Source organism: Scedosporium apiospermum, assembly GCF_000732125.1.
Source record: "Scedosporium apiospermum strain IHEM 14462 chromosome Unknown SEQ_SAPIO_0105, whole genome shotgun sequence".
Classification (NCBI taxonomy): domain Eukaryota; kingdom Fungi; phylum Ascomycota; class Sordariomycetes; order Microascales; family Microascaceae; genus Scedosporium; species Scedosporium apiospermum.
In genome coordinates this window covers 1-13,137 of record NW_015971806.1, presented here as the reverse complement: position 1 = coordinate 13,137, position 13,137 = coordinate 1, and the positions used below count along the sequence as shown (strand labels likewise).

General features: G+C 51.0%; 3 protein-coding genes and 1 pseudogene across 3 annotated transcripts; 2 read left to right on the top strand and 2 right to left on the bottom strand.

Annotated features, from left to right (window-relative positions):
- Nucleotides 1-50: 50 nt before the first annotated feature.
- On the bottom strand, nt 51-728 carry SAPIO_CDS6572 (annotated as a pseudogene; the record flags this gene model as incomplete).
- A 547-nt stretch (nt 729-1,275) lies between these two features.
- SAPIO_CDS6571 (putative Cytochrome P450) lies at nt 1,276-3,114 on the bottom strand (the record flags this gene model as incomplete). Its single annotated transcript, XM_016788638.1, has 4 exons — nt 1,276-1,647; nt 1,715-2,037; nt 2,143-2,659; nt 2,845-3,114. The coding sequence occupies 4 exons, from the start codon at nt 3,112-3,114 to the stop codon at nt 1,276-1,278; spliced, it is 1,482 nt and encodes a 493-aa protein (XP_016641682.1).
- A 656-nt stretch (nt 3,115-3,770) lies between these two features.
- Nucleotides 3,771-8,387, top strand: SAPIO_CDS6570 (Homogentisate 1,2-dioxygenase; the record flags this gene model as incomplete). Its single annotated transcript, XM_016788637.1, has 5 exons — nt 3,771-3,838; nt 3,936-5,156; nt 6,197-6,815; nt 6,893-7,141; nt 7,224-8,387. 5 exons carry the CDS (start codon nt 3,771-3,773, stop codon nt 8,385-8,387), a joined length of 3,321 nt encoding a protein of 1,106 aa, XP_016641681.1.
- Nucleotides 8,388-9,325: 938 nt separating this feature from the next.
- Nucleotides 9,326-11,096, top strand: SAPIO_CDS6569 (uncharacterized protein; the record flags this gene model as incomplete). The annotated part of the gene is made up of 4 exons (XM_016788636.1): nt 9,326-9,468; nt 9,537-9,664; nt 9,775-10,044; nt 10,117-11,096. The coding sequence occupies 4 exons, from the start codon at nt 9,326-9,328 to the stop codon at nt 11,094-11,096; spliced, it is 1,521 nt and encodes a 506-aa protein (XP_016641680.1).
- Between the last annotated feature and the right edge of the window lie 2,041 nt (nt 11,097-13,137).

Here is a 13,137-nt window from a genome sequence, read left to right as displayed (position 1 = left end):
CATGGATCGTGGACCAAAGTCTTTCTTTGACAAATTCGATATGTCTATCACTACTGCCTCAACCCCTCGGGAGTGTCCGCTTGCTTTGCCCAATGAGCCTCTTGGACAGCAGGTTCCTTGTCCATTTCCTCGTAAATCCTCTGAATAGTCGGAAACGCTGTCATGTCAACGCCCCATCTCACGGCACCCCAAACAGCAGGGACCAGACAAACGTCTGCCAACGTTATAGAATCTCCCACAGAGTACTTCCCAGCTGTGGCCGTAATCACACGCTCATAGGCCGCGAGTCCTTGCGCTTGAAGTTCTCGGCTCCAATCCTCCTTCGATGCGCCAAGGCGGTCGACACGCTGCAGAATGCGAAGGTTCGTGACTGGCTGTGTGTCGGCCGCGATGATGTTCACCAGCGCTCGCACAGAAGCTCGAGCTTCGGGGTCAGTGATTGGAGGGAGCAGCGGGTTCTGGCCGGGAAATTTCTCTTCGAGATACTCCAATATCGCAACGGATTGGCTTATGAAGGTATCCTTGCCTGACTTGGTGACCTGAAGAGTTGGAACAGCACGGGATGGGTTGATCTTCTCATGGTCCGCCGACGATTGATCGCCCTTCAGTAAATTGACGTAGACTGGCTTGTATGGGATTTTCTTTAGGTTCAACGCAATCCGGATGCGGCCGGAGCACGAAGACCGGAAGTAGGTGTAAAGAGAGTACTCGCAAGTGTCTGATGCCATGTTGAGTGGTTGTATTGTCAATTGGTCCTGGCCACGTCAAAACGTAGGACTATTTCGAAAGCTTATATGGTCTCCCATCATTGTCTCCTGTGCTGCGCTCGGAAATCTGAGTTCCGGCTACTGTCGGGGTGCCGTCCCTAACCGACGCGGGGTAAGCATCGACGGACGACGGAATTGTGCGTCTTCATCTGACAGCGCTGCTCGAGAAACGGGACCGCGCATTGCGGGAAATTGACGTGATCAATGTTGGAAGGTTGTACGCGACAGTTTCTTTGAATATTTTCTCATTGAGGACAGACTCCAAGTTGCAGCGACGATGTTAGTCTTGACTAGACATTTACAATGGTGTTGGTGCTGTCTTCACGGTTTCATGGGAGTTTTTATTTTATTTTTTTCTTTTCTTGATTTTCGTTTCTTTAATGAGCAAGATGGAGACTCAATAAGGGATATCATCACCATCGTAATTGAATCATATGGACTTATACTACATAAACAAAATCCTTATTTGGATGCCCCGAACCCTGCTTCAATCCATCTCTTTTCATATTCACAGGTCTTTCGTCCTCTCCTCCGCCGCCGCAATCCACTTCCTCAGTTCTGGCTCGTTCCGTGCCTTTAGACAAATCTTGAAAGGCTTAGGGTCGATGGTAAGAGCCGTGGGGCAGCTATTACACTCAAAGGGGTCAATTATAGGGCGGTCCTTCGGATCCTTCGCCTGAGTGATGCGGAATGCGGTTATGAGGCGAACATAGGCAGTGAACAGCTCGCGGTTGGCCAGATGAGACCCGGCACACATACGAGATCCAGCGCCGTAAGCGTAATGAGGAGTGCCGGTTTCCGGGTCATCAAGGAACCTCTCAGGTCGGAACTCCGAGGGAGCAGGGAACCGGGTCTCGTCATAATCTGCCGCCCAGGCGTTCTGTTTTGGACAATGAGTAAGCGACTAACTCCACTATATGCAGTGCCACGAGCAATGAGAAACTTACCATGAAAAAGGTGGTGCCAGCAGGGATGATGGACCCGTTGTACTCGATGTCCTTGATGCTCGTTCTCGGAAGGCAGATGGCAATGACAGTCCAGAACCGCAGTGTCTCCTTGACGAGTGCAGTAACATACGGCACCTTTTCCTCGATCAAGCACTTCTCCCAGGCTTCACCATTAGGGTAGACTTCCTGGATTTCCCTCAAGGCCCTCTCTTGAATCTTCTGGCCATCGGGTGTGGAAAGATATGCCAGGCCCAAAATCAAGTTTACCGGAACGGTATCGAGACCAGCAGACACCATGGTCAAGCAGATGGACTTCATTTCAGCTGCAAAATAAATACGGTTAGCGGGGCTCAAACACAAACTCGTGGCAACATAAAATGACTGGGCAAATCAGATCACACAAAAAAGATACGCAGTTCCTTTCTCACCTTCGTTCAACTTCGCATTCGGGTCCTTGAGAATATTTCCCGTAATGCATGGCTTGTCTGTTCCCTTTGCGATCCGGTCCTTGAGATCTGCAAGCATATCCGACAAATACTTGTCCCGGCGGGCACGGAACTCTTTAGCGGTTGAATTCTGAGCTCCCCATATCCTCAGGAGCGGGACGTAATCTTGCCAATTGTTGCTCGTCGATCGGAGGGTGGAGATTTCGCGTTCAACGTAGGTGATCTCTCGCAGCAGGGCGCTGTCAATGTTTCCGTCGATACGGAAACCGTAGTTCAGTGTGAGAGAGGTATTCAGAGCAAACCGAGCGAAGTAGGGGGTGGGATCGATATCGCAGGTGCCATTCTTGGAGTCTCCGAGGAGTTCCTTGATACTGACTGTGGATTCCAAGTCGAGGATTGGCATGTAAGACTGGACAGCGGGGCGATTCAAGGCCGTTCCGGCTGCCTTGCGTCGTCGCTTGCAGGACTCATCCCACGGTGAAGTGCCGATAGTGAAGCCCTGAGAGGAGGAAACGACGGAATGGAATGTATGGAACATGGGTCGGGAGATGAGGGAAGATTGGTTCTTGATCCAAAAGTGTCGAACCGTCTCGTAAGAATTGACAAAAACTACTCGCTACTCTATGTCTTAGTATCGGAGAAAATGACTATTATCCATTCATATTGGGTATGGGTTGGATTTACCTTGGTTCCTAGCCGTGTCTGGAAGACGGGGCCATACTGCTCGGCCCATTTCGCGGCGACACGGGCATGGTCCGTACCCAGCTGCAACAGATTACCGAAGATGGGGACACCAGGGATGGAAGGGAGATTTTTGATTTTCGGAATGTCGGTCGAGTCCAACAGTTTAATGAGGACAAAAGTCGCCGCAATAGCAGCGACTCCGATGACCTGGTACGGCACGTCTCCAATGCCCGCAATCATGGCGGTCACGTCTGTAATGTCTGTAATCATAGTGCTGCTGGGATAAGTAGTTGCTGTCAAGACTCAAGAGATGGACAAGTTGGATTGGGGAACAGTTGGAAAGAAGCTGAAGCTGAAGCTGCTCGGGGCATTGTCTTATATTTTGAACTCCCATTGAATTATTTTCTTCTTCCTCCACGGCGCAACGGGAGCGGGTCCAGGCCCTCCCCCAGATTCACTCAGCTTACGATTTCTGACCCTCCTAGTGGTTAATCCTCGAAGCCGGCCTGGGGTAGCTCCCTCCCCCGCAATTTCGATTCCGGGATGAAAAGGTGGTGTGGATCCTGGTTGGATGCTTCCCCTCATGAACGGGGACTCGGAATTCGGAACCCCACACCAAAAATATTCCAGATTCCGATTCCATTACCCAAGACGGACTAGCGAGTTGGACCGTTGTGCCAAGGTGACCGTGGAGGAACACACCATCAAAAGCCGTCATACAGAAATGTGTCGGATTGCGCCGATAGTCTGCTTCATCGGGATGAATGACGCTAGGAGTATAAGAAAGACGTCCTGGGTGGGAGGGAAAAGAAAAAAAAAAAGTATACGAAGTCAAAATACCGGCTAGGAATTTGAGTGATTCGCCACACAGCACTTCACCTTATCACGAAGCTCTGCTCTGCTCCCCTCCACCGTCAGAAGTCACCATGCCGACAAGTCAATTTACAGTAGAAGAAAAATACACCTATCTGAATGGATTGGGCTCTTATCATGAGTACGTGTTTTCCAACGTCTAAAACCAGAGGGGATCATTTTTCGAGGTTGCTCCGCTGTTATGTACATGTTTTAGTAATAACATCAATCGTGGATAGAACCGAGGCGGTTGAAGGCGCTCTCCCCGTAGGGCAGAACTCTCCTCAAAAAGTTGGACTTGGCCTCTATGCGGAGAAGCTCTCTGGCACCGCTTTCACAGCTCCTCGCAACGAAAATCAGCAGACCTGGCTCTACCGCATTCTCCCATCTGCCGCCCAGAGAGCCTTCCGGCCGTCAGCGGCTGAGCTCTCTGGATACCCGGCAAATGGCAAACCGGATTATATCCAAGTCCCAAACCAACTACGCTGGCGGCCATTCGAAGCCAGCGAGGACCTCGATTTCACTTCCGGCCTTCGGCTTGTCGCCGGCTCGGGAGATCCGACTACCAAGACAGGTCTGGCAATTTACATTTACGGTGCGGGAAAGCACATGCCGCCTAAACAGGCCTTCTACTCGGCCGATGGCGACTTTTTAATTGTCGCCCAACAGGGCACACTTGACATTCAGACTGAACTTGGCAGGCTTCTCGTTCGCCCCGGGGAGATCGCGGTGATCCCGAGAGGAATTCGATATCGCGTAGACCTGCCCGAAGGGCCAAGTCGAGGATACGTTCTTGAGCTCTTCCAGGGCCACTTTCAGCTTCCCGAGCTCGGCCCGATCGGATCCAATGGTCTGGCGAATGCACGCGATTTTCAGGCACCTGTCGCGGCTTATGAGGACGATCAGTCGGATTGGGTCATCACGGTCAAATTTGGCGGGCGACTTTTCGATGCGGCGCAGGATCACAGTCCTTTCGATGTAGTAGCGTGGCACGGCAACTACTACCCGTACAAGTATGATCTTGGCCGGTTCAATACCATCGGAAGTATCAGCTACGATCACCCCGACCCTAGTATCTTTACCGTCCTTACGGCACCGAGTCCTATTGTAGGCACTGCAGTGGCGGACTTTGTCATCTTCCCGCCCCGCTGGCTTGTAGCCGAAGGCACTTTCCGTCCGCCGTGGTATCATCGCAATACCATGTCGGAGTTCATGGGATTAATCGCCGGTGATTACGATGCCAAAGCCGGCGGGCAAGATGGCTTCCAGCCCGGCGGCGCCTCTCTCCACAACGTCATGGCTGCACACGGGCCGGATGAGGGGACGTTCGAAGCAGCCAGCAACGCTGAGTTGGCTCCACAAAAGGTGGGAGCGGGCAGCATGGCGTTCATGTTTGAGAGCTCCCTGATGCTGGGTGTCACAGATTGGTCCTTGGTCCGTTGTCAGCGCGTCCAGGAGGAGTATGTAGAGCATGCATGGGGAAAGCTTCAGAGGCGATTCAAGGCTCCAGGGCAAGAGTAGGTGCGGCATGTCGTAATAATGACGACATAAGGATGAGTTCCGGCTTCGGTTTCGAGATTTTATCATTTATGTAGCATCAATCTTGAGTCGTTTTTTGGATTGTTACGTTTCAACCCTGGCCCGATTCCGGCACTAGCCGGGGCCCCGTGGGGGGATGCTTTGAAATCTTAGATCCGGGGCCAGGCCCTCGTAAAAGGCAAGAAGCTTTTATGCCTTAGCCGAAGCCGTTGCCGATTTTCGCTCTTCCCCCATGCGGTCTTTTGCATGAATGCTTACGAGTTATAAGGTTGTGGAGGATGTGAAGCTATTCCCTTTCCAGCGCTCCTTCCACCCATCACTGCTACTCCACCCCCGCAATGCACGGACCTCAGTGTGCCATTGCTGGTCGCCGAACTATTTTGGAGCAGCTTAGTCATCGAGGGTCGATTATTCGCAAATACCGAGTCTCCACTCCTATTGCTCCTGCCCTCTATCAACTACCCCAAATCCTCCAAGCAAGTCATCTCTACCTTGCCAGCAAAATATCTCCACCCACCATGGCTACCTCATCTGTCCTGGCACTCTCCGGCGTGCGGAAGAAACGGGAGCCGTATACACCTGTCGCCTGGTTGGATTTCCCCTTTTCTCCCTTGCCCTTCTGATCTCCCCTGTTTGCTTAATCCTCATCGTGCAGCTTATTTTAATTAGGCGCCATTTACTAATGTGCTCCTCCTTTCTTCCATGCCTACAGTTCCGCATGCAAACGACGCAAAATAAAATGTAGCGGTAATAGACCTTGCACCGCCTGTGCGGCCAGCGAGTCAGAATGCAACTATGAACGTTATTCTCGATTCCGCCCTAGATTGTTCGTCGTCTTTCTGTTCCGTCCGTGGTCATCTCGTCCTCTTCGCCCCTTTCCTTCGGTGGCCTATGCCCACCCTCCATCCCCCATACACCGCAACACATCCTTTCGATCCACCCACTAATATGCCTGAACCAGGAAGCGGCCAGAAGGAGAATCACGGGGTAGTCCGCCACGACCGACAGCGCCTTCGGACGCCATCAGCACTACACAGGTTGCGCAAGAAGCCAAGTCTCCCTCGGTGAATAACGACTCCGGATTCACGCCGCCGGGGAGCTCGAACTATTTCTTCAACCTCGCCGAGGAACTCCATGTGAGCTCAGAGTCGACCACTGTGGCTGCCCAGACGCCGCGACGAAGCCACCCCCCGAGCTTTGTCAAAATCTTGCGAAAAGTGCACGACTGGAGATTAGACAATGGTACCGGAGATCTGGCACGCTTCATTGGGTTACAGTCATGCCTTAACATCCTCAAGGTATATGGGGAGGAAGTTGGCGTGCAATACCCCTTTCTAGATCTTGATACCATTCGGGATGACCTTAAAGCTGTTTCCCAGGATGCCACTCTGGATCCTAGTCCCATGATCGGTCACCGAGAGCATATTTTGAACCTACTGCTCGCCATACTAGCTGTTCTTGAGGATTTGAGTATCAGCGAGCTTACCGATGCGTTTACGCAAAAGTCAAGGCAGCACGCAACGTGCAAGTCTCAGATGGAGACTGTTGATGAAGACACTATCCAATTACTCATGCTGATTGTAAGTAGGGCGGAGGTTGACATGATCCACCCTCAAGCAAGGCTGTTAAGCTCACTGACACTGCTATTCGTCGATAGAGCATATACTACTTCATGACGGATCGGGAGTCTCTTGCGTGGAGGTGTATCGGCGGTGTCCTCAGGATACTCCAGGAGCTCGGCTATCATAATTCAAATTCTCTCCACCGATTCAACACTGCCCAAGAGCGGACTAGAGCGGAGAAAATTCTGTGGTCGGCGTATATATTGGACCGACGGTGGAGCTTCGGTACAGGCCTCCCTTTTGCCATTTCCGAGTCCGATATCGATCACGATGTGGATACTTGGGTATGATTCCCTTCCTTTTTCTCCTTCAACCGGGCTAAGGTCCCACCCGATTCATATCAAATAGCTGAATGTGGTTCCATAGGATGACTCTCTTTGTTCTGCATACGTTAGAGCCATGGTCGCTTATTGTCGAATAGCAACCGAGTGCCGATCCTCTATTCTTGGCCAGGGCTCATCGAGCACGGCCCGGGATTTCTCTGACTTCAGGGTCGTGGAGTGGAGACGTAATTTACCCTATTTCCTCCGGTTCAACGGCAACCGCGCCGAGTTTAATCCCGCGACGGAGCCACGTAGCCAGTATCGGCTCCGGCTCCTGCTCTATCTTCGGGCCAACCAAATGAGGATTGTGATACGGCGACACTCGGCTTTCCAATCCGGACCTCGCGATGTAGATACCTCAAGCATGCAGACCGTCATCGAGGTCGCTTGCGACACCATCCGAGTTTTGGTTACGATGGCCCGAACTTCTGATGTCTATCAGGCCCAACAGAAGACATTTAATCACTTCCTCGAGTCAGCTCTTTCATCGATCCTGCTTTTTGTTGGACATAGGAAGGACGCTAGCGAGCCATCCTGCTCCGAGGAGCTTCATATGGCAATGGGATTGGTGAGGGGCCTTGCAGCCAAATCTTGGATGATGCGGAAGCTTTGCGACAAGCTGGAGAAATTAAAGGTTGTCCAAGCCGCTCTTAACTCAAGAACACAAAGGAGCACCGCTTTTACCGCCTCGGACTCTTCCTCCCCAAAGGAGAGTAGAGGAAACCAACCTGCCGTGGATCGCCGAGAGTCCGCCAGCGATATGGATGTGCATAATATGACAGCCGGCTCGCGTAGTGACGAGGTGGACCCGTTGCCAACAGCAGCATTCACGCCTGTTTCGGACAGCTTATCCACTTCACGGCATGGTGATTCGGAGACCATACAGTTCGCAGGCAGGGATGATGACATCAATTTACTGGATATAGACCCAGAACCCACGTATACCGCAGTTATGAGGACGCCTCAGTCAGGCCGAGCAGAGCTGGCTCCTATGACTAACGACAGTGGATTCCAACGTATTACAGAGGCTTCTTATCCGTCCCAGCCGCCGTTGACTATGGAATCCTCACCTTCGTTTGGCGAGTCGGGTGTGATTGTTAGGAGTGCCGCAAAAGACCAAGTTGGGAACCTAGACACATTTCCATACATTTTCTTCGCGGACATGCAAGACTTTCTAAACGTTCAGGATAACATCTTTACTTTCTAACTTTCTCTCCGGCGGACTTAAGAGTAAGGAGCCATGTTTTCTTAAATGGATAGACAATGTATATATCGTTTGGGGCCTACTGCATGTTGATACATTGAAAATAATATATCAAACTCTCCTTGCCGTGCTCGCCCCTCTCTCCGATTTTCAGGGCTTTCCAACGACAATCGAAACCACAGGACCACCGGCGTCTCGAGATCTTGTCTCGTCTCCCTATTCCTACAACCCTTGGTTGCGTCCCCCAAATTTACTTTTTGGGAGAGCAGTCCTGGTAACCCTCTTTCCCAAAAGATGCTTGCGGGCGTATCTTCGTTCCCGAATGGAGCCATGCTCAATGCTAAAATTCAATAGAGGATGTCACTCCCGGACCTGGCTGACTCTGAATGAAATGACGACAAATCTAAGGATTCCGAGAGACGTAATTTGATCCAATGAAGATGAGAGTAATTCCGAAGAGCAAGATCGCAGCTATGCACCCCACAGTGCCTACCCCGGAATTGGGAAGCGGGGAAAAGGACGCTATCCCTCTTGTGGAACAGAAGTATGGTTTCTGAAAGGCCTGGACGACCTCAACCCCTGTTGCCAAGTACAGACACGCCCAAAACTGGTCATGAAGAGGTCGTAATCTGTCGTAGTGGGAGGTCGGTCTACCAGGGTAAAATTGGGGATTCCGGATTCCGGGAAGATCTCAGATGAAGAGGATCTACCATCCACAGTGGCTGGATCTTGTTTAAATACGATATAACCCCGTAATCTCTATGTCCCTTGTGAAACTCCATTCCATCATTCTTGAATATTGTTAAATATCACTACATCTCCTCACATTTTGGACGATCCCCCCTGGCCGAGAAGCTAGTGTCAACGCGTCTTTCTCCTAAAATTACCACCGTTGCTCACAGCCAGAGTATTGATCACCGCACACAGCCACGGACGTCGCCATGGCGCCCCCAACAACAAACCAGACCATTCTGGTTTCTGAATCTGATAACGAGAAAGGAATTATTAGTGACACGGCTGAAGCAACCCACCATGAGAGCAATATTCATGCTGCGGCTGAGAGTGGTTTCGTAGCCACTGACAGGTACTACTCGCTTACAAAACCCAACTCGGCTCAGCCCATCATAGGCAACACTTACTGACGCCCCCTAGATACGGTGTATCCCTTGTCCAGTTTGACAAAGCCGCCGAAAGGCGACTGACATGGAAGATTGATTTGATGGTCATCCCAACCGTTGCGCTCATCTACCTCTTTTGCTTTATTGATCGTGCGAACATCGGTACGCCACCTTACCCCTGAAGTTGAAGTACAACCAACATCCGGCAGCTAACCCACTGGCAAAAGGAAATGCAAGACTTGCTGGGTTAGAAAAAGACTTGGGAATGACAGGAACCTACGACTATAACCAGCTGCTTTCCATCTTCTACATCAGCTACATTCTTTTCGAAATCCCGTCTAATATTGTCTGCAAATGGATGGGGCCCGGTTGGTTCCTCCCCATCTTGGCCCTTGGCTTCGGAATTGCGTCGATTGGGACGGCGTTCGTGAATGATCTCCCTCAGGCTTGTGGTGTTCGGTTCGTCTTGGGGATTTTCGAAAGTGGGATGATGCCAGGCACCTCGTACTATCTTTCAAGGTGGTACAGGCGTTCGGAACTCGGTAAGTGCAGAGATTTTGGCTTGAACATCGCGTATTCTTGTGGAAGAAACTAACCTCTGAGATTTACTGTAGCATTCCGCCTCTCCCTGTATGTCGTCATGGTCCCCTTAGCTGGAGCCTTTGGAGGTTTCTTAGCGTCGGCGATCTTGCGACTACCAAAGTTTGGCAGCCTGACAGAATGGCGCATGATTTTTGCCATCGAGGGCATCATAACCATTGGCATCGCTCTTATCGCATTTATTACCATCACGGATAGACCCGAGACAGCTCGCTGGTTAACCCAAGAGGAGAAGGACCTTGCCATTGCCCGTGTGAAGTCGGAGCGTGTCGCGCAGACTGCTCTCTTGGACAAGTATGACAACAAAAAGGCCTGGCTGGGCATCTGGAACCCCGTTGTCCTTGCGACCTCTTGGCTTTTCCTTCTCTGCAACATTACAGTGCAGGGCTTAGCATTTTTCTTGCCTACCATTGTCTCAACCATTTACCCGACGCATACTGTTGTCCAGAAACAACTAGCCACGGTTCCGCCTTATATCGTCGGCGCATTCTTCACCCTCCTTCTCCCAGCCCTGAGCTGGATCACCGACAAGCGGCAAATCTGGATGATCCTCTCTGCTCCTATGGTTATGAGTGGCTTTCTCATGTTCTTGGCGTCTACGGATGGAAAAGTACGATACGCTGCTACGTTCCTTATTGCGTCTAGCACATTCGCCATGGGCCCCTTGACGAATGCCCAGGTCTCTGCACAAGTCATCTCGGATACCTCACGAAGCATGTCCTTGGCCACTAATATGATGTTTGGAAATGTTGGTGGACTAATTTCTACTTGGTCCTATATCAAATGGGACGCTCCTGACTATAAAATTGGCAACGGGCTTAATCTTGGGGCAGCAAGCGGTATTCTGGTTTGTGGCATACTCACATCATTATGGATGAACTGGGATAACCGAAGGCGAGAGAAGAGAGATGTCGACCAGGAGTTAAGCGGTCTGTCTCAAGCCGAGATAGAAAATCTGGAGTGGAAACACCCAGCTTGGCGTTGGGCACCTTGAGGGGACTGGCAGAAGGAATAAAGTGGTAGATCTGGGGAACGGTTGGAACTTCGGTGTCATTTGAGTTAAGATTGTGATATCGTGGAGAGTCGGGTAGTACTGGATTTATTATATGTATCACCTTCTTTTCCCTTCGCATATCAATGCTACCCCGAACACTTCGGTCGTAAGCCCAAGAAGTCTCAATCTGGATCCATTCCCAAGGAACTGAGTGGATGGATGTCCTATGGTCATTGGCAGCACAAGTCGGTAAAGAGTAAAGGTCGCAGAGACTACGTTGGGGTGAGACGCGGGCCGAAGTACCTGGCTTCCTAGATTTAGTTTCTAACACGGAAGTGACAGCAATATTTAATGTAAAGTGGGCACATGAACGGATGCAGTGTCAAGAACGATAGGGAATGCCCCATATATAACCATGCGTTTCGCGATATACGCGTACTACTGTCAAACCGCATGCATAGTACATATTGCGGGCGAGAGCCCCACGTCCTAACAGATTAGGTTATTATATTTATGCCTCTTGATGATAATAGTGACTTTTCCCCACACAGTTTTCCAGAACTTCCCGTAATATACTTTATATTTGCGATCCTGCATTCACCCAAACCGTTGGGCTGGGCGGCCGCTTCCTTCTAGTTCAGACGCCCTGTGTATCTGTTGTGCGGTGTTCAGCTCATAGACTCCAGGAACAACACCGCCAACACCCAGTTCTGCTGGGTCTGTTTGTCCCGAGTGATGGGTCGTAGTTCCAAGTTCGTGGACAGTGCTAGTATTGCTCATAGGAGTGTAGTCCCGTTGCGGTAGTTGCGGCATCTGCCCCTGCGCAGCAAATGGCAGATTAACTTCGGTGGCTGGAGGCCGCTGCGGAGAGATTGTGGGTCCTAGGACAGATATTGGTAGATAGGTCTTTTGAGGAGGCCCTGATGCTGGGTCGGGAGGCAGATGTTCCACTGGAGCTGGGGCCGGAGCCATACCGGCCGCAGGAAGGGTCGGGGTGGATTTGGAAATGCGCCGACTTCGAAGATATAGGAAGAGAGCGCCTAGGAGTAGAATGGCAGAGATTATAACACCCGCCGCAATCCCGCCCTTCGCTCCCGCCGATAGGCCTCTTCCCGAGCCCTGGTTGTCCTGGCCTCCAGCTTCCCTGCCTGCGCTGGTGGGTGTGGTCTCGCTGGTCGGAATTGTGAATTCTGGGATCGTGAATGCTGTTGGGAGCCCTGTCGGAAGCACCGTTGGAAGCACCGTAAACGGATTCGATCCAACTCCGAGGCATATTAGGCTCAGGGAAAATACTACCGCTAAGAACGATAGAGGCAGGCGTTAGCATCAACTGTCACTATACGCGATTGACTGTGAGGGGACGAATCGGGGACATAAGCCGTTGAAAGCATACTGCTAAGCTCTTCAGAGGGACAGGCGCCCAAGATGCAGGATACAGCGGTGGAATCGGAATTCATCGCTTGTTGATTTTTTGGGGTGCAGTAGCATGCCGTGTCTTCGAGGTCCCGGCACCCAACACGGTTGACTGCATCCTGCAAGCACGACCGCGTGCACTCCGGGATTTCAGAGGCCATATTCGGAGGGTCTACCGCATTAACGCGACTTTGCCTCTCGAATGTGTCGAGGATGGTTCTTCCTCGAGGAAGAAGAAATAAATAAGGTGGCGGGGAAGGAAATAAAATTGAGCTGAATACACCCTTGTCGGCACAGCCCAGTCTGAATGGCATGGTTCGCTCGAGCACGTGGAGCGGGCGGTAAGGTTGGCTTGTGCGTGGAGATTGGCTCTGGCAAGCAGGGGTTTCATTGGTGGTGCATGAGGCCGCCGAAGAACGAAAGAATATCAATTGATCAAAGCTGGATGAGATGATATATCCCTGTTGTCTGTACCCGTGCCGGAAACCATCCGGTCGTAACATATTACTTGGAGTTGTTGCCAATGCACATAGAATTCGAAAAAGCAGTTCTTCGAATCGAGATATGACTCGAATCAAGAGCAATTTTTTTTTTTTAAAAAAAAAAAAAAAAAAAAAAAAAAAAAAAA